This window comes from Pelobates fuscus, chromosome 3 (assembly GCF_036172605.1).
Source record: "Pelobates fuscus isolate aPelFus1 chromosome 3, aPelFus1.pri, whole genome shotgun sequence".
Lineage (NCBI taxonomy): Eukaryota > Metazoa > Chordata > Amphibia > Anura > Pelobatidae > Pelobates > Pelobates fuscus.
This window is the reverse complement of record NC_086319.1, coordinates 316656203-316682079: the sequence shown is the minus strand read 5'-3', so window position 1 is coordinate 316682079 and position 25877 is coordinate 316656203. Positions and strand designations below refer to the sequence as shown.

The 25877-nt window shown below is 42.2% G+C and overlaps 1 protein-coding gene across 2 annotated transcripts in view; it reads right to left on the bottom strand.

The window, feature by feature from the left end:
* Window positions 1-13786: 13786 nt before the first annotated feature.
* Window positions 13787-25877, bottom strand: part of RHCG (Rh family C glycoprotein) — a 75131-nt gene continuing 63040 nt past the window's right edge. For both annotated transcript variants that reach the window (XM_063448892.1, XM_063448893.1), the window contains exons 9-10: window positions 21006-21079; window positions 13787-14813 (exon numbers count right to left, since the gene is read on the bottom strand). In XM_063448892.1, coding sequence (XP_063304962.1) covers window positions 14736-14813; window positions 21006-21079 — 152 coding nt within the window. In that variant the 3' untranslated portion in view covers window positions 13787-14735. The remainder of the gene's footprint in view (window positions 14814-21005; window positions 21080-25877) is intronic.

Sequence of the window (25877 nt, the reverse complement as noted above, 5' to 3'; positions counted from 1 at the left end):
AGGGTTATTATTTTGGGAGGGCTAACAATGGCTGGGGCCCTGAGTGGGGTCCTGAAAAGGCACCATCTCCTTGTTGCACCTGAGCCCCCTGTGATACTGAGCTAGAAATGCTATAATTAGTGGGTCAGTGACATTTAGTTGGAGTTAATCATACAGCACAGAGTGGGAGCATTGCTGTGTTTTAATGCAGTGGGGTGAAGGGCTGACTTTATGAGGAGACATACCATTTACTACTGGATTGAAGCCCCTGGTTACTTTGCCATCTAGCAAAGCCCCTAGATAGGGTAACAGCATGATATTGCTCTCCCCTTGGGAAAGCATTAGATTGGCTAAAAATCGGCAATTCTGATGATGTCACCTCGGGGGTGAGGCTAGCGCCGGCGGACCCGCACGTCACTGAAAATAAGGTGAGTTTTTATTAACTTTTAAAAGGGGCTGGGGGGGGGGGGGGGGGGCAAGCCACCTAATACATGTTTGTGTTCCTGACCCTATAGTGTTCCTTTAAGTTTGAACATTCAAAGGCTCGTTAATGCACATTTTAGAACCACATTTTGTGGGTTTCCTCTTTCCTGTGTGTGGGGGCACGACTCCCGTGACACTGCTGAATACACACAGACTGCTAAATACACACACACACACACACACACACACTGCTGAATACATACACGCAGAGCACTGAATACACACAGACTGCTAAATACACACACACACAGACTGCTGAATACATACACGCAGAGCGCTGAATACACACAGACTGCTAAATACATAATCACAGACTACTCAATATACATAGACTGCTTAATACACACAGACTACTGTATGCATACACATACTGCTTAACATGCACAGACTGCTGAATACACACTGACTGCTGAAAACACACACATAGACTGCTAAATATACATACACACAGACTGCTGAATACACACAGCCAGACTGCTGAACACACACACAGACTGCTGAACACATGCACAGACTTCTGAATACATACACAGACAGACTGCTAAATACACACAGACTTGTGTATATACACACACAGACTGCTGAACACACACAAACACATACTGTTAAACACCCACACTCAGACTGCTGCACACACACACACACACACACACACACACACACAGACTGCTGTGTATTTTATTGTAAATTAATTAAAAAAATTAAATGCTTTATGTGTGTTAGGGGTGCAGTGTGTGTATGTGAGGAGTGCAGTGTATGTGTGAGGGGTGCAATCAGGGCCAGATTAAGAGCCCAGTGGGCCTGGTGCTGACAATTATGATGGGCCTAATTACAAAATATTATTTACCAAAAGCACTAAAACAGTCCTACCTCCTAAGCGTCATTTATCTGATGTAGATGGTGCTGGAGGGAAACTCGTAGGATGCAGCTATGAGAAAACACATACCCTTTGCTAATCTCATGCTTTCATCATCAAGGAAACCGATACTCCCTAAGAGCAGTGTCCAGTAAAGCAGGAAGTCTGTGGATGGGGTAAAAGGGTGGGCCACTGACACTAATCTGCCGGAAGGGGCGAACATACACAAAAAGGGGGCATGTCTGTGTCCCCATGTCTCCCAGTCCCTTAGTGTCTGTGTCCCCATGTCTCCCAATGTCCCCATGTTACTAGGACACTAGGGGACATTGAGAGACATTGGGACACTGGTAGACATGGGGACACTGAGATACTAGGGAACACTGAGAGACCTGGGGACACCGACTCTTGGGAATACTTGAAGACATGGAGAAATGGGGACACTGGGACATTGTGATACATAGGGGACACTGTGATATATAGGGGACACTGGAGACTTGATAAAGACCTGCGTACAGGTCAAAACGTTGTGGTGTCCAATAAACCTGATTAAATTTATCACAGTGAGTGCCTGAGATTTTTTGTTCTTCTATACTGGGGGACACTGAGACACTTGGGGGCACTGTGAGACATGGGGGCACTGAGAGACTAGGGGATTCTGAGAGACTAGGGGACACTGAGATACTATGGACACTGAGAGACACCAGGGACACTGGGAGACATGGGGCACTGAGACACTGTGAAACATAGGTGACACTGGAGACAGGTCGAAACGTTGAGTGCCTGATATTTTTTATTTTATACTAGGGGACACTGAGACACTAGGAGACATGGGGACACTGGGAGACATTGGGACACTGACACACTGGGAGACTAGGGGACTTTGGGAGACTAGAAAACACTGAGACACTAGGGACACTGGCACACTACGGACATTGAGAGACACCAGGGACACTGGGAGACATGGGGATATGGGGATACTAGGGACACTGGCTGGGAGACATGGGGACACTGGGAGTTGCCCAGTGTCCCCATGTCTCCCTGTATCCCCATGTCCCTCAGTGTACCCTAGTGTCTCAGTGTCCACTAGTGTCTCAGTGTCCCCATGTCGCCCAGTGTCCCCTAGTGTTTGTATCCCCATGTCTCCCAGTGTCCCTTAGAGTCTGTGTCCCCATGTCTCCCAGTGTTCCAATGTCCCTAGGACACTTAGAGACATTGGGACACTGGGAGAGACATGGGGATACTGAGACACTGGGAGAGACATGGGGACACTGAGATACATAAGGACACTGAGAGAATAGGGAACTCTGGGAGACTAGGGGACTCTGGGAGACTAGGGACACAAACACTAGGGACACTGAGAGACACCAGGGACACTGGGAGACATGGGGACACTGAGAGACTAGGGGCCACTGGGAGACATGGGGCCACTGTGTCCCTAGTGTCTCAGAGTCCCCATGTTCCCCAGTGTCCCTATGTCTCCCACTGTCCCAATGTCTTGCAGGCTCAGAGCTGCTGTATGGACTCTCTGTGCAGAGCTGCTCTCCGTGGATCAGTGAGTAGAGAGAGGCAGGGAGGGAGATGCTGTAACTTCTCATCCCTGCCTCTCTCTACACAAACAGCGACCCCTACTGACTGGCGCTGGTATTGAAGAATAATCTCTGTTTATACTGAGCCAGACATTTGTATTGCCGGTATTACTGCAATATCAGCACCAGCTAGGCAGCCTCAAATACCTGAGAAATACTAATGCCTGCCAACCATAAGAAATACATAAGAAATACCTGGTAATCCTAAGAGTAGTGTGCCTATTTCATGGGCCTGGGCATGGAGCTGCATCTCCATCAACCCCTATGTTAATCCGGCCCTGGGTGCAATGTGTGTGTGCATGTGTGGGGGTGCAATGTTGTGTGAGGAGTGCAGTTTGTGTGTGTGGGGGTGCAATGTGTGTGGTGCAGTGTGTGAGGGGTGCATTGTGAGAGTGTGTGAGGGGTGTAGTGTGATTGTAGGGGGGAAAGAAAAAACATGCATATTTTATTGAAATTTTATTTAAAAAAATAAATATATTAAATTCATTTTGCCTTTTCACCCCCTCATATTCTTACCTTTTGCTAGGGAGGGGGGAGAGGACAAGCCCTGCAAGCCCTTATGGTCCGATGGGAGAGAGGGAAGTTTAACCTGCATGGAGCCCTCACAGGGCTCTCTTGAATTATATATATATTTTTGCAGAACTTTTTTTTGTGTGTAATTTGTGTGATTTTTATTTTGGGCTATTGTGGTTTTCCTTATCTAGCCTTTTTTTGTGGACTGAATAAAAGAAAACTTGAGAAAAAAAGAAGACCTCTGAGTAAGTAGGATTTATTGCCACCCCATTGTTATCACTGTTTTTAGGAGGAATTGGGTAGGTAGACCATTTTGGAGACTTGTAACACAGAAACATAGAATGTGACGGCAGATAAGAACCATTCGGCCCATCTAATCTGCCCAATTTTCTAAATTAGTCCCTGGCCTTATCTTATAGTTAGGATAGCCTTATGCCTATCCCACACATGCTTAAACTCCTTTATTGTGTTAACTTCTACCACTTCAGCTGGATGGCTATTCCATGCATCCACTACCCTCTCATTCAAGTAATACTTCCTGATATTATTTTCAAACCTTTGCCCCTCTAATTTAAGACTATGTCCTTTTGTTGTGGTAGCTTTTCTTCTTTTAAAAATAGTCTCCTCCATTACTGTATTGATTCCCTTTATGTATTTAAATGTTTCTATCATATCCCCCCTGTCCCGTCTTTCCTCCAAGCTATACATGTTAAGTTCCTTTAACCTTTCCTTGTAAGTTTTATCCTGCAATCCATGAACCAGTTTAGGAGCCCTTCTCTGAACTCTCTCTAAAGTATCAATATCCTTCTGAAGATACGGTCTCCAGTACTGCGTACAATACTCCAAGTGAGGTCTCACCAGTGTTCTTTACAATGGCATGAGCACTTCCCTCTTTCTGCTGCTAATACCTCTACCTATACAACCAAGCATTCTGCTAGCATTTCCTGCTGCTCTACCTACCTTTAAGTCATTATTGAGCAGGGCCCTCAACCCCTCTGTTCCTGTGTGTCCAACTTGTCTGGTTACAACTACATGTCTGTTCGTCCACCCATTGTAAAGCGCTGCGGAATTTGATGGCGCTATATAAATATCATCATAATAATAATCAATAATAATAATAATCAAGAAATAATTACCACTAAATCCCTTTTCGCAGATGTTGAGGTTAGGACCATATCAAATATTCTCTACTCTGCCCTTCAGTGGTGTATCCTGATTTTGTGCTGCCCTAGGCAGGACAAAACTCAGGTGCCCCCCCACCTGCGACCCCACCCTTCCCCCCTGCCCCGCCTCAGGGCCAGATTTAGATGAAAAGAGGCCCTAGGCTATTCCACTTATGAGGCCCTTTCACCTCCCATTTTTAAGTTTGTAAATTACATGAGAGACAATAAAATGCATCATTACTGTGATATATATCAATATGTTAAATGAAACATGTTGTGATTGGTACTAACCTTTATAAAAAATGTGGCACGGATAATAAATAAAATAAAAGTCGAGATGAGGAGAGGGGGGGTGATTGTGAGAGGGAGGGGGGTGATGAGGAGGGGGGGGTGACCAAAAAAATTACCTTAAATCCCTGGTGGTCCAGTGGGGGCTGCCTGGTGGTCTGGCAGGGTCCCTGGTGGTCCGGTGGCCCTCATTTCCGATCTGCAGCTCCGCAGAGCTGCAGACCATGGATCTCGCGAGATCCAATCAGAGAGTGGCTGTGGTAACCCGCGGCAACGGTCTGATTGGGCAGTGCACGCGAGATCCATGGTCTGCAGCTCTGCACATTGCGGAGCTGCAGACCGCCGGTCTGTCACGTCTAAACATTTGTTATGAAGGAACACAACTGCAGATTTCGTATAGTTTGAATATTTATTATAAAAAGTAAAAGGTAATGACTTTAATTCCAATTTACAGGTACTGTTGTTTTAAGTAATAAATGATAACTGAAGTCCACAATTACAGGCACTGTAGCTTTAAGTAGTAAATGATAACTGAAGTCCACAATTACAGGCACTGTAGCTTTAAGGAGTAAACGATAGTAAATTGCAGACACTGAATCAATAAAGAGTCTCTTAGTAGAATCAACGGTTTAGGTGATAAGCAGTCACAATAGCTGTTCCATAGACTTTAACCGAAGCAAGACAGATGCAGCTAACTGAGATAAAGTATGAGTTGAAGTTAGCTGTAACGGTTTTGTATTATCGAAGGATTTTGGAGACAGGAAATAACAGCTTGAGATGCAATGCTTATCACAGAGGTTTTACTTAGCTTCCGGCACATAGAACACTGGTTCCCGAGATCTCCTCAGAGGCGTTTATCCTGGATGGAGAGTGTTAAGCTTTTAGTTGTTGATGAGGAGAGGTGAAGGGAACTTGCAGAGTCTTTCAGTCCGGTCTGGTAACAGAGGTTTTCACAACGAAGTTGTAGCCAGTTCGTGAGTACGGAACGTAGTTCAATAATCCAGCCTAGATCAGCTGGTGCAGTCAGATTAAATAGGCAGACCGTGTCATAAAGGGGTGTGGCTAGGCTCCGTGGAACCAGGAAGTAAGAGGATACCATAGTTAAGGCATGACAGTACCCCCTCTTTAATGAGCAACCTCTGGGTGCTATTGACTTGGTTTAGAAGGGTAACGCTTGTGAAATTTGGAAATCAATATGTCAGCATGAACGACAGAGGAGTTTTCCCATGTATCTTCATCAATTCCATATCCTTTCCATCTGATGAGGTATTGTAAGGAGCCACGATGGATCCTTGAATCCAGTATACTTTGAATTTCGTATTCTTCTTCACCCTGGACCAATATGGGATCAGGAGAAGTAGTGACATTTCTTTGGAAAGGGTCAGGATGATGAGGCTTCAACAAGGACAATTGATTGGATCTTTGGCATACAGAACAAGATTTGACATAAGATTCGATAGTTTGGTCTTGACGAGGCCACCAACAGTATCTTTTAGACAATTCAAGGGTCCTTTTCATACCTGGATGACCTGCCAGAGGAGAATCATGAATAAATTCAAGTACTTTAATTCTGAAAGAGGGAGGTACATAAATCCGGTCTTTAAAATAGTAGAGACCGTTTTTCTTGGATAATTTCATTGATTTAGGAAGTTCAAGAGCATCTTCACTGAGACCTTTAATGTCGTCAATAAGAGAAGATAAGATTCCAATGACTTTAGGCAAAGGAGGTTCTTGAGGAGTTTTGTGTTGAGAAAGGACAGCTCCAATTGCAAATTCCGAAGCATCCGTTTCAAGGACATAAGGATATGAAGGATTTGGAAGTTGAAGGATAGGAGCTGTTGTAAACTTTCTCTTTAATTCACCAATGACTGTAGGAGGAGGAGACTCCAGTTCGGTGTCAGAACAACATGAGGTTTTAGCTGGTTCTTTCGTAGACTGAAGAATTGGAATTTGCTGTAAACATGTTTCTTTACAATAATGTGAGTTAAAGGTGAGAGAGAAAGGAAACCATGAGATTTGAGGGTTGTGGTTCCTTAACCAGTTGATCCCTAATATAATAGGAAAAAATGGTGATGAGATAACATCAAATATAAGACTTTCCGTATGAGTATGATTGATGGTTACTTTTAGAGGGACGGATTCATGAAGTATTGGTCCCGATGAGATGAGGGACCCGTCAATCACTTTAACAGGTACAGAAGTTCTTTTACGAACACAAGGAATTTTATTCTTTGTTACAAAGGCTGAGTCGATGAATACTCCATTTGCACCGGAATCGATAACAGCCTTGGTTATGATTCTTTTATTGTCCCACTGTAATACAAGAACGATAGGGGACATTTGAGTATTTGCTGTAGAGGGAAGTACACTTAGGATGGAAGAGGCATGAGACTGCCTTCTGCCTTTTATCCGTTTTAATGAAGGACAATCAGAGACTAAATGAACTTGAGAGGCACAATACATGCAGAGGTTTAACATACGTCTTCGATTTTTCTCTTCAGGAGTGAGGGGACTTCTTATTATCCCTATTTCCATAGGTTCGATTGGTTCAGATGGGTTGTCAGGAGGCTTTGGAGCCCCTATTTCCATAGGTTCACTTGGTATGGAATTCTTATCTGGAGCTTTTGAGGGAGTGAAAGGTTTGCGGTCTTTTGAATGTGAAAGGGCTTTTTCGGCCTTTCTTTCTCTTAATCTTCTGTCAATGCTGATTGATAGGCGAATTAGAGCGTTCAAATTAGTAGGGAGTTCTGTTCTAGATAATTCATCTTTTACAGCTTCCGATAAACCAATTCGAAACTGGTTGCGCAATGTGATGTCATTCCATTGCGTTTCTATAGCCCATCTTTTGAATTCAGCAATGTAATCTTCAACGGGTCTATTTCTTTGCTGTAGTGTTCTGATTGTTAAATCAGCTGTAGCTTGTTTGTTAGGATCTTCATAGAGAAGAGACATGGCTTCAAAAAATTCATCTAGTGAATTTAAAATGGGGTCATCGTTTTCCAGAAAGGAATGAGCCCATGACATAGGTTCACCTCTTAGAAAGGAAATAACCAAACAAACTTTAGTTCTTTCTGTAGGATAGGATCTAGGTTTCAAAGCAATTAAAAGTTTGCAAGAGTTGAGGAACTCCCTGTATTTTGAACGATCTCCGTAGAACTTTTCAGGGTTACACACAGCAGGATCACTAGCCGAGTGCAGAGTAGTATGAGGAGTATGAGTTTGTAAATCTCTGATATAAGTGAGAAGTCTTTCGTTAGTAACTTGCAGGTCTTGCACACTTTGGGCTAGTGCATTAACTCTTTGATTCAGCGTAGTTATAGTAGAATCGAAATCTGCTGGATCCATTACAATGGCTGGATTATTCTGTCACGTCTAAACATTTGTTATGAAGGAACACAACTGCAGATTTCGTATAGTTTGAATATTTATTATAAAAAGTAAAAGGTAATGACTTTAATTCCAATTTACAGGTACTGTTGTTTTAAGTAATAAATGATAACTGAAGTCCACAATTACAGGCACTGTAGCTTTAAGTAGTAAATGATAACTGAAGTCCACAATTACAGGCACTGTAGCTTTAAGGAGTAAACAATAGTAAATTGCAGACACTGAATCAATAAAGAGTCTCTTAGTAGAATCAACGGTTTAGGTGATAAGCAGTCACAATAGCTGTTCCATAGACTTTAACCGAAGCAAGACAGATGCAGCTAACTGAGATAAAGTATGAGTTGAAGTTAGCTGTAACGGTTTTGTATTATCGAAGGATTTTGGAGACAGGAAATAACAGCTTGAGATGCAATGCTTATCACAGAGGTTTTACTTTGCTTCCGGCACATAGAACACTGGTTCCCGAGATCTCCTCAGAGGCGTTTATCCTGGATGGAGAGTGTTAAGCTTTTAGTTGTTGATGAGGAGAGGTGAAGGGAACTTGCAGAGTCTTTCAGTCCGGTCTGGTAACAGAGGTTTTCACAACGAAGTTGTAGCCAGTTCGTGAGTACGGAACGTAGTTCAATAATCCAGCCTAGATCAGCTGGTGCAGTCAGATTAAATAGGCAGACCGTGTCATAAAGGGGTGTGGCTAGGCTCCGTGGAACCAGGAAGTAAGAGGATACCATAGTTAAGGCATGACACGGTCTTGGCGATCGCTGCAGGAGGGGCATTGCAGTCTGCCCCGGGCAACCCCCTAGAAAGTGGCACCCAGGGCGGACCGCCCCCCGCCCCCTCCTTAGTACGCCACTGGTCATATCATATGCGTAGAATTTTTCCTTATTTTCGGTTCAGTGTTTTAGTGTTCACTGTTTTTAGAATAGTGTAATTTTAATTTTGCTAACAATTTGAATGTAGGCCCCTCTTGATCTTGAGGCCCTAGGCTTAAGCCTAGTTAGCCTCTAAGAAAATCCGGCCCTGCCCCGCCTTCTAAATACACACACACATTCACTGACAGTTACGCATACACTAGCTAACAGACATACACATTCACTAACAGACACACACACACACAAACACACAAACACACACACACACACACTAACAGACAAACACACACACTACCAGACACACACGCTCACACTAACAGACACACACTCACTCACTAACAGACAAACACACACACTAACAGACACACTCACTCACTAAGAGACACACACACACACACACTAAGACACACACACACACACACACACTAACAGACACACACTCACTCACTAACAGACACACACACACTAACAGACACACACAGTCACTCACATTAACACACTCACTTTATTTTTTTAATTTAACCCCCCACCCCGCCTTCTTACCTTTGGGAATGCTGGGGGAGAGGGGGGAGTTCTCCCTCTCCCTGGGGTCTAGTGGGGCTGCTGGGCGGGCAGGCAGCGCTGGCGAGGGAGCACTTTCCCCTGAGCTGTCTGCTCAGCTCCCTCGCGCACTGCAGAGTGATGCTGGGTGCCGGAATGTGATGTCATATTCCAGCTCCAGGTGACTGGCCTCACTCTGTGGTGCGCAAGGGAGCTGAGCAGACAGCTCAGGGGAAAGTGCTCCCTCGCCAGCGCTGCCCGCCCGGCTTGTCAGTTAGCCGCAAGGCTAACAAGACATTTGCCCTGGGCATTTGGGTGCGGCTTTTTTGGCCGACCCCTGGAAAATGCCGCCCAAGGCAAATGCCTTGTTTGCCTCACGGCTAATATGTCCCTGCTGCCCTTGGGTTTTTACACCCAAGATGCATTATCTTGCACCTATCCCCATTACATGTCAATTTCCCCAACTCTGACCATTTTTCTAGTTTACCTAAATAATTTGCCATTTGGCTTATCCCTCCTGGAATATCAACCCTGTTACATATCTTAGTATCATCAGCAAAATGACATACCTTACCAGCAAGACCTTCTGCAATGTCACTAATAAACATATTAAAGAGAATGGGTCCAAGTACAGATCCCTGAGGTACCCCACTGGTGACAAGCCCATGCTTCGAATATACTCCATTGACTACAACCCTCTGTTGCCTGTCACTCAGCCACTGCCTTACCCATTCAACAATATTGGAATCCAAACTTAAAGATTGCAGTTTATTGATAAGCCTTCTATGTGCAACCCATGTTGTCTCTGATCTTGAAAGCCATGTGATTTTAGATGTTCAACAATCTTTCCCCACTACTGAAGTAAGGCTTACTGGATTATAGTAGCCCGACTCCTCCCTACTACCTTTCTTGTGAATGGGCACAATATTCGCTAACTTCCAACCTTCTGGGACTAATACTGTTGACAATGATTGGTTAAATAAATCTGTTAATGGTTTTGCTAGTACACCACTAAGCTCTTTTAATAACTTTGGGTGTATTCCATCAGATATTTTGGTTTTCCAGTTCACATCAGGAAGATTAAAGTCACCCATGATGATAACTTCCCCCACTTCATTGTCATTTGAGCTATTTCCTCAACTAATAGATTATCTAACTCTTCTATTTGTCCTGGCCTGGGGCCTATAAATCACACCTACACGAGTTACTGTGTGATTACCAAATTCTAACGTAACCCAAACGGACTCTATGTTTACCTTACTAACTTTTATTAGGCTAGATTTTATGCTATCTTTCACATGCAGGGCCACTCCTCCCCTTTCTTGCCTTGCATGTCTTTTCTAAAGAGTACCCTGGTATTGCTATGTCCCAGTCATTTTTCTCATTATACCATGTCTCAGTAACAGCAACTAAATCTACATTATCAGTTCCATTATTGCCACAAGTTCATGGATCTTATTCCCTAAACTGCGAGCATTTGTAGACATGACTCTAAGCTTATCATTTTTTAACACATTTGCTACAGGCACCTTCTGTTCTTGTTTTGGGGGCAATTGGATTGATGTTTTTATCACCCTTTTGCCCCCTCCCCCTTCTAGTTTAAATACATCCTAGCAAAACCTCTGAACTGTTCACTGATAATTTTTTTTCCCTTTTGAGAAAGATGCAAACCATATTTTTTGTACAGTTTATTTCCATTCCAAACAGAGCTACCATGAGAAATGAAGCCAAATCCTTTCTTCTGACACCATTCACCAAGCCACAAGCCCTAATACGTATCCGCCTGTCATTCTGAGTGTTATGCACAGGCAGAACTTCAGAGAGTGACAGTGTGGAAGCAACCTGCCATATATAACCAGTGGCAAAAACACAAAAAACTTCCCTTACCTCTGAAACATCTTTGCAAGCCAAGTCATTTGTCCCAAGATGGACAAGTGCATCCAATTCCCCTTCCTGCTTTGCTCGCATAACAATATTACAAATACGTCTCCTTTCTCTTTGAGCAATAGCTCAAGGAAGACATCTCACAAGACCACCATTGTCCATCTCCACACCTCTTATGATGTAATCCCCCAACAACAACTGCTTTCTATTAAGGGACTTGGAAACCCTTGGTAAGGGGCATGGAAACCCTTGGAAACATTTTGGTGGTGGGAGGGAGGAGGCAACATTCTGGTTGTGGAAGTGGATAATGGCATGTCTAACACCCCATATGTTATTAACCACCCCCCCTCCCCATTAGAAAGCCAAACAGTGGGGAGGTGGGCAAAGGTTTGTCTACTACCTTCTTTACTTTTAAAATAGAGGTGGCCCATGGACAATGGAATGTCCCACATTACTATGTTAATATCCTCCACCCAGATTCCAAGGGTGGGAACTGGAAGTGCAATGGGAGGCCTCCCCCTTATTTTTTACATTAGCCCTCAACAACTGCTCTTACCAGGGAGAACTTTGAAAGTGTCTCCAAAGTTTTTTTAAATAGAGACCCCACCTGCTATCCACAGGTGGGGGCACAGGAGGAGAAGTGACAGGTCCCTCCTGGTATTTCTGTAGTGAATGAGCAGCAATAGCAGCTGACTGCTCACTGTACCTCATTTATGAGCCGTTTGGTGTAATTTTGGTTCCTCCAAATTGTTTCTCTTGAAATGATTGCATGGACAATATTTTTTTTTTTTTAAAGTATCAGTTTGGATGACCATATTTTGTGCAGTACACAAGTCTACTGGCAACAATATTAGAAACAAAGAATACAAAGACGGTTATTGGCTGTAATTGACTTGAATGAGGCCAGACATTCTGAGTTCCCAATCATTTCTGTTTAGGTCATGGATTTTGAGTAATCTTCAATATCAAGTGAGATATATTTCAACAAACGGAATGTCTCAGATCAATTTTCTTTCCTCCCCCCCCAAATTTAAATTGATGAGATAGACACAGAGGAAGGAACTTTGCTATTCATTTTGGCTGATCTTCACTTGTGGATATTTGTTATGTGGGTTCCACAATGGAGTATAGTTGGTATACTGAGACCAAACTGATCCATAGCAGATACCTCCATGTATTAGAAGACCGACCCAAGTATTTTGGTTCTATCAAAAACTTCCACTGTGATGTATTTGAATTAGTTTGGTATACCATACATATGTGTTCTACATAGGAAGCAAATTTTAATTTGTGCACATTCATGGGTCTTTGATCTCAGCGGGGAGTTTTACCGTGCATGTGCAATAGCCTCCCAACGCTTTCCTATGGGAAATAATTGGATTGGATTGGACATCATCAAGCTTGATCACCGCAGTGTGGCATTGAAAAACTTTCTTAGTTTGTGTATATTTAAAACAACATCACTCAACAAACAATGCCATAATCTGCAATATGCCTAGTTGCTAACCCACACAAATATGAATAAGCATAACAATTGGCAATTAGTAAAGAGTCTTTACTAATACATGTCCAAAAATCGACCCCATATGGTCAATATCAAGAATTGAAACATCGATTTTGTTCCACATTTATTAGTAAAGTCTCTTTTTTGAAAGTTCTCTGAGTGCTGTAAATTGTTATGTATATAACTGTTAATTGTTTTTATATATATATATATATACACACACACACATATATATACACACACGCACATATATATATATATATATATATATATATATATACACACACACACACACACAATATATATATATATATATATATATATATATATAATAAGTGCCAGCATTAAAACTGGGATTGACATCTGACAATTAATTAAAATGAATGTCAAATTTTTTCTAGAAGTGTGCATATCTCTGTAGTAAGTCTTTAAGTAAAAGTGACACTTGTAAGCTGCCGATGAAGGTGTAAAAGATAAAAATAAATAATTGTGTCTTGGAAACAGACTTTACTCCAGAAAAATATGTTGTAGAGAATATGCAGAGAATAAGAGGTGGATATTTTTAGAAGAACAAACTTCGAAGTGCCAGAACCCTTCACAAAGCATAACAAATTAAATCTAGTGTTCAATGTAGATTGTTAAAATATAGCTCAAATCAAGCTGGGAAAAAAGTACAGAATATGGCTTTAATATCACTAAGTTGACCCATTTGGAGTTACCGGTTATATTGGATATAAAATTTGACACTTTGTTTTATTGGATATGTTTATATGCCATGGATTAATAGTTTCACATTTTAGTTATTTTATATAAATTTTATATTATACACGTTTCCAGTATCTTGAAGCTTCATGTTTTGTAGAAGGGATGTGACACGCATTAAAGTGCTTTAATAATCATGCCGACATAATATAGTATTTTTTGCTACTGAGAAAGAGATATAGATCAACATTAATATATAATACTATGAGCCCTAGATTAACACTATTACAATATTAATAATTATCCAAAATCATTTCCCCATTACACACATAGCAGACAATTTCTAAAAGGTCAATTTCTTGATGTAAAAAAAAAAAAAAAAATCACCAATACCAAACCACTTTATAAAACAGTTAAACCGGTTTTAAAAAATCATTGCATTCAGTTTATTCTTCTTTCATTGCTGTAAAATGTTCTCGATGTGACAGGTGTACTTTAAAACAAATATGAAGAGTTCACTGCTTGGCTACCAGTAACACACAGTTCTGTTAGAGTAGTTGACATGTACAAATTTGTAGAAATAAAAATTCAGCAGAAAATATAGCGCCAGAGTCCAGATTGTTATAATGCAACACCCTTTCTATAGAACAGAAATAAAAGTCAAATTTTCTTAGCTGTGTTGCTTTGGTTTAAGCTGTATATTAAACGGAATGTTGATCAGATGATGGATCCTAAGTGTGGACGATGGTATATGGGAGATCACGGGGTGTTCAGTACATGTATCACTACAGGAATCACACAGGAACAAATCTTCTTTGAATTCATATTCATAGGCATTCACTAAATACCGACTCTGTTCCTTTTGCACAAACATTTTAAATGGATATAACCCTGCATAAATCCAGTTTGTGGAAATAATTATTGCAAATTGTTTAACAAACCAGAACCAGTTATTCGGATTGAATGGAATATTCAGTTGTTTCAAACTTCTTTGAGAGTTTCTGGGTAATGAGGTGTCTGGTTCATGGCACCTTCTTCTTCATCAATCTCATTGGGAACCTGTGGAGACAAAACAAAAACATACTCAATTGATGCACACTGCAAATATATCACTATCAATCTGTGGTCAGTAGTGTAAAGATAGGTCTCATCAGGGGATGCCACCAATCCTGTCCTTTCCCTATCCCCGGAGAGATATCCAGGTAAAGGGGATTTACAATTTCCCAGGTACGTTTTGTAAGAAGAGTGCACACATTATAGCAGCGGCTGCCTGCCAATGTCCAATCTCCATGCTCTTTATGGCATACTGTGGTGGAATGATCACCATTGTGGTCCTGCATGCGCAAAAATGAAAGTCATGAGTCAAAAACGTACATCCTTGTTGACGCATGGCTGGTAAGAGAAACCTGCTTTGAAAGATTTATAAAATCTATACAGTAAACAGAGTTGTTTGGGCTTCGGAATGACTCCATCATAACGAAGCATTTAACCAAACTGAATTTATTTAATAATAGGCTTCGTGCACCACCTAGTGGATAAACTCAATCAAATGCAGACTTGTGCATGGGCAATAAAATTCAGTTTGTCCAACTAAAACAAGCCAATTAAGCAGACCGGAATTTATTTCTTAATTTGAATTTTCCTACCTCAATCCCATAGCCTCTGAAATTGTGGGGGGTTGGTTTAATATGGTGGGGAAAAGATAATATTCGCTAATATAATTGTAAGAAAAGCTCAAACTGAAAATGGGTACCTGGTACCTGGTATAGAAGGTACTGGGTACTCTTAAGGGAAAATCCATTCCCACACTGGATATAGATATGTGTGTGTGTGTGTGTATATGTATATGTATGTGTATATATATATATATATATATATATATATATATATATATATACACATACATATACATATACACACACACACACACATATACAAAAAATAGAAAAATAAACCCAAGGCACACCAAAATCTGCACATAGAAAAAGTTTATTCATGCATTAAAGTAATATGACAAGTAGCTTTAGCAGAAAAAAGTGCATAATATAGTACACCAATAGTACCAAAACCACTAAGAGTAGCAATAAAGTGCTAATTTATCTACATACACCCATAAAAATGGTATACTAACCAGGAGCAGGAGAACTAAAAACCCAGACGTTTCGGCCCTTAAGCCTTCCTCTGGGGGACCCGAAACGTCTGGGTTTTTAGTTCTCCTGCTCCTGGTTAGTATACCATTTTTATGGGTGTATGTAGATAAATTAGCACTTTATTGCTACTCTTAGTGGTTTTGGTACTATTGGTGTACTATATTATGCACTTTCTTCTGTTAAAGCTACTTGTCATATTACTTTAATGCATGAATAAACTTTTTCTATGTGCAGATTTTGGTGTGCCTGGGGATTATTGTTCAATTTTTTTTTAAATGATGGGGACCTGGTGCCCCCAAGACTCGTACTCACTGCCATTGGTGAAAAGTTAATAAATGAAGCTGCTCACAGTTGAGATGCTGCCATTAGGTAATGTAATATCACAAAGAGTAGATTTGGATCCATAGGGCGAATAGTCCAGATTTCAGTAAATCCAGGTGAAAAAAGCAAGTTATTATTTGCCAAATTTGGCCGTATCTGGGTAAGACTGGGCAGAAATCAGGTAAATATATACATCCTTTATTTTATATAATATTTGTATGGGAAAAATCTAAAAGCTAGCTGAGCATCATGGGAAATGTAGTCCAGAAACAATTTATGGTGTCAAGGTTATCCATCACTGGTCTAGACATATAGAGTATGTGAGTAGGCTTAACGGGTTAGGCTAGGCTTACATGTTGCGGTAAGAAACAAAAACAGGAATTTAGCTCATATACTTCAATTGCACCCCAGATCTGTGTGAAATAAACTAGATGTGACAGGGATTAAACATGTTGATCAAGTTAACTTGTAAAAGAGTAGCTTTAATGCCATTGGTTATCGATAACCAAGAAATACAGGCTAGCCATATATGATAATTCTCTCATGTGTTAAACAAGAGTACTAAGGACTAGCAAAACATGAATGTTAGTACAAGCTTGCCTCAGCGATAGCTAGCTAGTCGCAATTAATAAGTAGTAAAGAATACATGCTAAAAGATAAGACAATGTGCCAAAAGTTATCAAAATTAGAATAGTGAGATGGTTTTTCACCAAAGTTAGAGAGTTTCAATATTGAGGCTTGAGACCCATAAGCAGTGAAAGTCCCCTCTCACTCTGCTGCTTGCTCCTCCGAACAGCCATCAGAGGTTTAGGTGATGTCGCTGCCACACGTGCCTACAGTGTTGCCCAGAACCGATCAAATATTGCATCCAGTTTTAAGAGGGACTGCTCAACAAAGTCGGCAGGAGTTGCCTGTGCCTGCAGCAGGTTTGCCTTGGTCAGTAAGTGACTGTCCAGAGGCAGTCTAGGCAGATCCAGGCCTTGCATGCCATGCAGGCTGTTCGCCACCATTTCGAGTGGTAGTGGCAGGAGTCTGGGATAGTAATAACCCTTTAAGAGCTTATATGTGAAGCTAATACAGCGAAAGACAGTCCAGTGAAGACCGGGATATCCCCGTCCAGTCCAAAGGGAGGATAGGACCACAGCATGTCCCTGTCGGCAAATACTGAGTGGGAACCTAGGCCGCTTCTCCCCCACTCCGTCCGCAACAGGCCTCAACAAGAGTTCTCGGGTTCGCGGTGGAGTTAAGACACGGGAAATGTCTTTGACAGTATGTCTGGGATTCTCTGACCAATGTAGCCCACTTTAGTCACTGTCTTAGCTCCCTCAGATCAGCCAAATATGCATGGTTATTGTTACAGAAGAAAGAAAACATAATAAATGGTAGCATTATCCAGTGGTAAAAAGAAGAGTATGATACATGTCTGAATCACTGCACTATTAAAATAGCAGTATGTCAAGATGAATATTTAGTGCTCTGAAAATCTAACGGATAGTATGGTGCCAATCATTGGCAGAGGAACATACAATATGAGTTGAACACATGCTAGGGGTCTTGATGTCAATAGCAGAGGTTAGACAGGTGAAGATAGTGACAATGTCCCTTATGAGCAGGGTGACCAAATCCACCATGTTTTCTGGGAAACATATCATATATACATATAGAGCACATGAAAAGGGTAGCCCTTTAGTATGTAGAATTCAGAAGAAGGTATATAAGATTAAGCAATTAGGCAATGAAGAATCCTGCATAATATGCAATATACATACTGCAGGGCAATCCTTTTCATGCATTTTCAAGATGTAAAAATTATATGTGTCGCTGTAAACATGGTGGATCTGATCACGCTGCGTATGAGAGAAAGTGGATAGATGTAAAACCAGGCAAGCATCGTCATTAATCTACCCTGGGTCACCCTCTGCGCTCCGGACACACAGCACAGTCAAGCATGCTAATGGTCCGCCATCAGAGCACTAGCCCAATTAGAGGAGAGATTTCTGATCTGGAGGTGTGCAAGAGACAGCGCACAGGCAACTGGAATTGCGGCACTGGCAAGCCCTGCAACCATGTCCAGCTGGCATAAGGATTCGGCTCAGAAATTTAAAGGTTGATAGGAGCTTGGCTCTCAGCACGTCTCCGCAGGTGAGATCGTGGCATCCTCTGCACTTACCACTTAGTTACTTTCAGGGTCTCTTGTGGGTACCTCCATTCTGGGCAGAAGATTTGGTCCGCCGAGTGGTTGGTAGCCAGGTAGGTGCCAGTGGGACTACCTCTCTAGCATCCAGGCAACTGGCTGGTTAAGCCAAAAGTCGGCAAACAGTCCATTCAATTTATCCAGTACATAGGATAGCAGGTCTCAAGACCTGCATATGGTGTCCGCCATTGTGCAAGCAACGGGATTGATGTTACCGGTGATATAGACAGCTGGAACATTGCCACCGCAGCATGGATAGAAAGTACTGGGACATCCCTCACCAGCAGGAGATTGAAGGGAGACCTCTGAAGTAGTATGAAGGGGTATGTTGAGGGGTCAGCCGTCTCCCTCTCACCAACATTGAGTAGGCCTCTTGTAGTTCCCGGTTCCTCATAGGTCTGCCCCAGGTTCATGCCGTTGATCTCGTTCAGAGGCACTGACAAATCAGCCACCGCAAACTTTTCCAGTGCCCGGGAAACATAGCAGTCGATTTCCAGTGTATGAATTGGGTATCAGTGCAACATTAGAGTGTTTCTTTGTTGAGCTCTTACAATGTGTGACCTGTTAGTATGGCTGTCAGCCTCCATCCCCCATAAGACAGAATTTGACTGTATTTGCTGGTACTATTTATGAAATTACCAAATACAGTTGAAATCTGGAAATGTAGTTCTTACAGACACAATTCAGGCTCCCTTGATAAAGGCTTCTCGACGAAACGTTGGGGGCTTTTTGATTGACTCTGTCCCTGCTTCTCACTTAGTCTGGTATGGTTTTTGTATTATTTGTATATGTTATATCTTTTTTGGGGGTTCTTTGATAGCTCCTTGATTTTACTAGCATTATAGTTGTTTGCTTATATTACAGTTTTCTTTCACCCATATGTTACGCATTGTGCGTTTATATATCTCCAGAATTTTTTCTGGTAGATGTTTTACAGCATTATGACTTTGTATCTTGTGTTTAAAATTTAAAGAGACATTCTTATAGTATATACCCATTTAATAAAGATTTTTCTTGTACATAAATATTTATGGTTGTGCTCCTTACTCTATTCACAATTCAATGCTTACACAGTTATTCACTAATGTGATAATTGTCAGGAAGTTTAGATTAAAGACTAAATTAGTTGAACTGGAAGAATAGCTAACTTGTACCAGCTTGGCTATGCTGGCCTTAAATTTGAAATTCACTCTGCATTCCTGATAATTCTCACTTTAGTGAATAACATTGGTAATGAATAACCTGCAATGTCTTGATCAAACCATCAGCAGGTTTAATTTGGACTCAACCATATTCTAAAGATGCCCTTACAAATAAAAAGCAATAATTTAGTTGTGTTTTACTGCCATCTAGTGGCAAGAATGAAAACAGCAGTTGTGATTTGTCACTTTCAAAAGATACTGATACCAAAATACTCATTGGCCTCAATTATTATTATTATTGCCATTTGTATACAGCCAACAGATTCCGTAGCGCTTTACAATATTAATGTGAACAAGAACAGTTTGACTCTGCTTCCTTAACAGTTCTGCTATCCAGTAGTCTAATAAACATAAGTTTTGGATAATATAAAGCCCTGCAGGTGTTCTCCGCTATTTCCCCTTGTTGACTAGGAGCTTAGAAGCATTGTACCAGCCGCTAGCTCACAAGGTACTGGCATAAAAGCCAACTAGCCAACACAGAATGCCAAGACGCGGACAGAAAGATGTATTAATGGCCCTTTGAACGGCCCACTTTAGCCAAATAACTGATTTGCGAAAACTGAGTTGTAATCACATTATTTCACATAAATTGCAATTCAGTTTCTGTTTTGCAACATTTTGTTTTTTTAGGGAATGAAATAAGGAGTCCTGAAACATTATAGGCTACATTGTTCATAAGGACAACTACTGATGTATTTCCTATTTTGTCGGATTTTGAAAATAGTGCACCGGATGGTGTGACGACTACATGATGCAATTTGAAAACTTAACACATATAATGCAGGCTGATTTCAGAGTTAAAATCAGGTTTGATCCCTTTCAAAATGCACAATGTCTGAATGGGTCTCAGGAATGTGGCCATGGAAAGCTTGAATGAAGGATAATGCGACAGCACTGGTATAGCGCATAGACATCACCAAAACAAGGAGAACATGATTGCAAGGTTTAGAACAGGCATAGGCAACCTTTGGCACTGCAGATGTTTTGGACTACACCTCCCATGATACTTTGCCAGCATTATGGGTGTAAAAGCATTATGGGGGATGTAGTCCACAACATCTGGACTGCTGAAGGTTGCCTATCCCTGGTTTAGAAAATCAAAAAACCACAGACATTGACAAGGGAAAGGGCACATATAACAGGAGAAAGATGGTCTGATGCCTTACAGCAGGGATATAATGTATAGAGGAAACCAGGCAGCCATGGTTTGTCTTAATGAAATGTATTGTAACACCGTGTCTCTAAAACATAATTTACAAGTCTTTACTTTTATGTGCACACAAAGAATACATAACAGGAAACTGAAAAAGATTAGAACTAACATAAAAAATCAAGAACTGTTACTATGATTACGTAGTCTGTCAGTCTGTCTGTCTGTCCTTACCTCCCAGTATATAGCATCTTCAAAGCAATTTTCATCAGAAGGATCTCCCCAAAATGGCAATCTTAAGATAATTCCTAAAGAGACATTATACAATTTTTATTACATGAACCCACAGTTTCTGCTAGGTATATTGACAGGTTTTATAGCTCAAAAGAATTTGACATATAGGTACAAATTCTGTATATATCAACACAGGTACGTAAATTTGGTGCTAGTAAAGGTATGACATTTTCCATTAGTGTGCCTCCCCAATGTGCTGGTCTGCTATTGTATGTAAAGCTGTGATACTTGTATCTACCATTGTTTTAACATAATATTTGATATAATATAGCAAGAACGGTTAATCCGCTTCAAGCTTGCTACTGGATCTTACAGGGTCAGTGACAAAATGTGAAATGTGTTTGTGGCACATCAGCTGCACAGAGAGGTGACAGTGGCAATATCCACTGAGAGAGCGGGGGAGAGAATTGTCTATCGTCATGCCTGATCCGTTATTTGATTAGTGCTTCCTTAACCCCTTAAGGACCAAACTTCTGGAATAAAAGGGAATCATGACATGTCACACATGTCATGTGTTCTTAAGGGGTTAAAGAGACACTCTAGGCACCATGATGGCTTCATCTCAATGAAGTCATTATGGTTCCTGGAATGGTCCTTTAACCCCTTAGTAACCAGACAGTTTTTCAATTTTCTTACAGTGGGCTGTTTTTACATTTCTGTGGTGTTTGTGTTTACCTGTAATTTTCTTCTTATTCATTTACTGTACCTACACATATTATATACTGTTTTTCTCACCATTAAAATATACCACTATTTTCATCATATCACATAATTTACTATAAATTTTTTTTATAAAATATGATGAAAGAATTAAAAAAAATTAACTTTTGCTAACTTTGACCCCCAAAATTTGTTACGCATCTACAACCGCCAAAAAATACCCTTGCTAAATAGTTTCTAAACCATTATTTTTTTCTTCTTTTTATAATGACACTTTTGTAATTATTCTTACACTATGTGTGTCCTCCACCTGGGATCCAGCATGGGGTTGCTTGAATTTTCTTGCTCTTTTTCATTGCTCCCTCGCTCACCATTTAGTAATGCTGGGCTGGAGAGACATCATATTCTGGCTCCCAGCATAACCTCAGAGGGTGCGTGAGGGAGCATGGAGAAAATGCGGCGTTCCCTCAACGCCCATGCTCAGCTCTCCCAGAGACACTGTATTTCATCAGAGCAGGCACCTGCTGTTTAGGCAAGCAGGTGCCTAACCTGCCTTAGTGAATAGCCAGTCAGCTTATGGGCCTCCCTTACAGGCTGAACACACGGGTCACGGTCACACTTGCGACCTCAGCGACCCTTGTAGTTCTGCCAGTGGCTGCTCCCTAGGTGGCTGTCTAGCTTGTCTAGCAGTAGTGCCGGTGCTGATTACAGCATGGGTAAACCTCTGTGAGTCTAGTTTGTTCCCTCTTTGGATCATTGTCCCGATTACATTGATAGTTATATACTGATCATCCACAACATTAAAATCACTGACAGGTGAAGGGGTGGGATATATTAGCAAGTAAATAGTCAGTGTGTCGGAAGCAGGAAAAATGGGCAAGCGAATCTGCATGACTTTGACAAGGACCAAATAGTGATGGCTAGACGACTGGGTCAGAGCATCTCCAAAACGGCACGCCTTGTGGGTGTTGCTTGTATGCAGTAATTAGTACCTACCAAAAGTGGTGCAAGGAAAGATAACCGGTAAATCAGCGTCAGGGTCATGGACACCCAAGGCTGATTGATGCACATGGGAGTGAAGGCTAACCCAACTTGTATGATAACAAGGAAGAACTACTGTAGCTCAAAGTGCTGAAACACTTAATGCTCGCCATCATAGAAAGTTGTCATAACCCACAGTGCACTTCAGTTTGCTGTGTATGGGCCTGCATAGCAGACCAGTCAGAGTACACACGATGACCCCTGTTCAACGCCAAAAGCATCTTCAATGGGGACATGAACATCAGAACTGGACCAGGGAGCAATGGAAGAAGAGTGCCTGGTTAATTAATAACATTTTGTTTGCGTTGTTTACCTGGGGATTGAGATGGCAGCAGGATGCACTATGAGAAAAAGGCAGTCCCAGGGAGACAATGTTATGGTCTGGGCAATGTTCTGCTTGAAAACCTTGGGTCGTGTGGATGTTACTTTGACACATATCACCTACCTAGAGATTGTTGCAGACCATTTACACCCCTTACAGCAACTGTGTGTTCCCTGATAACAGGGGCCTATTTCATCATCATAATGCACCATACCACACTGCAAACATAGGCGTGCGCAGCCTATTGCATTAGGGTGTGCACCCTCAAGCACAAGCACACGCTGCGTGTATATATATAAATATATATATTTATATATATGTATATATATGTATATATATATATATATACACACACAAAGCTGTGTGTGTGCTGTGTGAGGGTGCTGTTAGTGTGATGTGTGTGTGCTGGTAGTGTACTATGTGGGTGAGGGTGTTTGTGTGTGCGTGCTTGTGAGGGTGCTGTGAATGTACTGTGTGTCAGGGTGCTGTGTGTGTGTGTGTGTGTGTGTGCGCACTTGTGAGGGTGCTGTGAATGTACTGTGTGTCAGGGTGCTCTGTGTGTGTGTGTGTGTGTGTGTGTGTGCGCACTTGTGAGGGTGCTGTAAATGTACTGTGTGTCAGGGTGCTGTGTGTGTGTGTGTGTGTGTGTGTGCGCACTTGTGAGGGTGCTGTAAATGTACTGTGTGTCAGGGTGCTGTGTGTGTGTGTGTGTGTGTGTGTGTGCGCACTTGTGAGGGTGCTGTAAATGTACTGTGTGTGTGTGTGTGTGCGCACTTGTGAGGGTGCTGTAAATGTACTGTGTGTCAGGGTGCTGTGTGTGTGTGTGTGTGTGTGTGTGCGCACTTGTGAGGGTGCTGTAAATGTACTGTGTGTCAGGGTGCTGTGTGTGTGTGTGTGTGTGTGTGCGCACTTGTGAGGGTGCTGTAAATGTACTGTGTGTCAGGGTGCTGTGTGTGTGTGTGTGTGTGTGTGTGTGCGCACTTGTGAGGGTGCTGTAAATGTACTGTGTGTCAGGGTGCTGTGTGTGTGTGTGCGCACTTGTGAGGGTGCTGTAAATGTACTGTGTGTCAGGGTGCTGTTTGTGTGTGTGCGCACTTGTGAGGGTGCTGTAAATGTACTGTGTGTCAGGGTGCTGTTTGTGTGTGAGGGTACTGGTAGTGTTTTGTGTGTGTGTGTTTGTGAGGGTGCTGTGTGTGTGGGTGCTGTATGTCTGTGGGTGCTGTGTGTGGGTGCTGTGTGTGGGTGCTGTGTGTGGGTGCTGTGTGTGGGTGCTGTGTGTGGGTGCTGTGTATGTCTGGGGGTGTGCTGTGTATGTCTGGGGGTGTGCTGTGTATGTCTGGGGGTGTGCTGTGTATGTCTGGGGGTGTGCTGTGTATGTCTGGGGGTGTGCAGTGTATGTCTGGGGGTGTGCAGTGTATGTCTGGGGGTGTGCAGTGTATGTCTGGGGGTGTGCAGTGTATGTCTGGGGGTGTGCAGTGTATGTCTGGGGGTGTGCAGTGTATGTCTGGGGGTGTGCAGTGTATGTCTGGGGGTGTGCAGTGTATGTCTGGGGGTGTGCAGTGTATGTCTGGGGGTGTGCAGTGTATGTCTGGGGGTGTGCAGTGTATGTCTGGGGGTGTGCAGTGTATGTGTGTGGGTGCAGTGTATGTGTGTGGGTGCAGTGTATGTGTGTGGGTGCAGTGTATGGGTGCAGTGTATGTCTGTGGGTGCAGTGTATGTCTGTGGGTGCTGTGTATGTCTGTGGGTGCTGTGTATGTCTGTGGGTGCAGTGTATGTCTGTGGGTGCTGTGTATGTCTGTGGGTGCTGTGTATGTCTGTGGGTGCTGTGTATGTCTGTGGGTGCTGTGTATGTCTGTGGGTGCTGTGTATGTCTGTGGGTGCTGTGTATGTCTGTGGGTGCTGTGTATGTCTGTGGGTGCTGTGTATGTCTGTGGGTGCTGTGTATGTCTGTGGGTGCTGTGTATGTCTGTGGGTGCTGTGTATGTCTGTGGGTGCTGTGTATGTCTGTGGGTGCTGTGTATGTCTGTGGGTGCTGTGTATGTCTGTGGGTGCTGTGTATGTCTGTGGGTGCTGTGTATGTCTGTGGGTGCTGTGTATGTCTGTGGGTGCTGTGTATGTCTGTGGGTGCTGTGTATGTCTGTGGGTGCTGTGTATGTGTGTGGGTGCTGTGTATGTGTGTGGGTGCTGTGTATGTGTGTGGGTGCTGTGTATGTGTGTGGGTGCTGTGTATGTGTGTGGGTGCTGTGTATGTGTGTGGGTGCTGTGTATGTGTGTGTGTGTGTGGGTGATTGTGGGGGGTGCAGGTGGGGGTACATTACTTAATATCCCCCCTCCCTTCTTACTTTATGTGGGGAGGGGGGATTCTTGTTCCTTGTATATTCCACAGATATGTAAATTCCACAGATCTCAATATGATTGTGAGATATGTTTAAACAAAAAATCCCATCAGTGGAAGATCCACCTCTCAACTTGCAGGACTTTTTAGGATCTGCTGCTAATGTCTTGGTGCCAGATACCACAAGAAACATTCAGATGTCTTGTGAAGTCCATGAATAGATGCATGAGAACTTTTTTTTTTTTTTATGGAGACCTACATGATATAGGGCACGTGGTTGTTGTGGCTGATCAGTGTATACTACTTAGGATAAAATAAGGCACACTCTGTTTAACCAATCCACATACCAATATTAGCTTATCCAAAATTCAGCTAATATTAGGTATTCCTTACTAATTTATTTAAATACACACATTTCCTATAGGAGGACCCAACAAAGCAGACATGATATGCC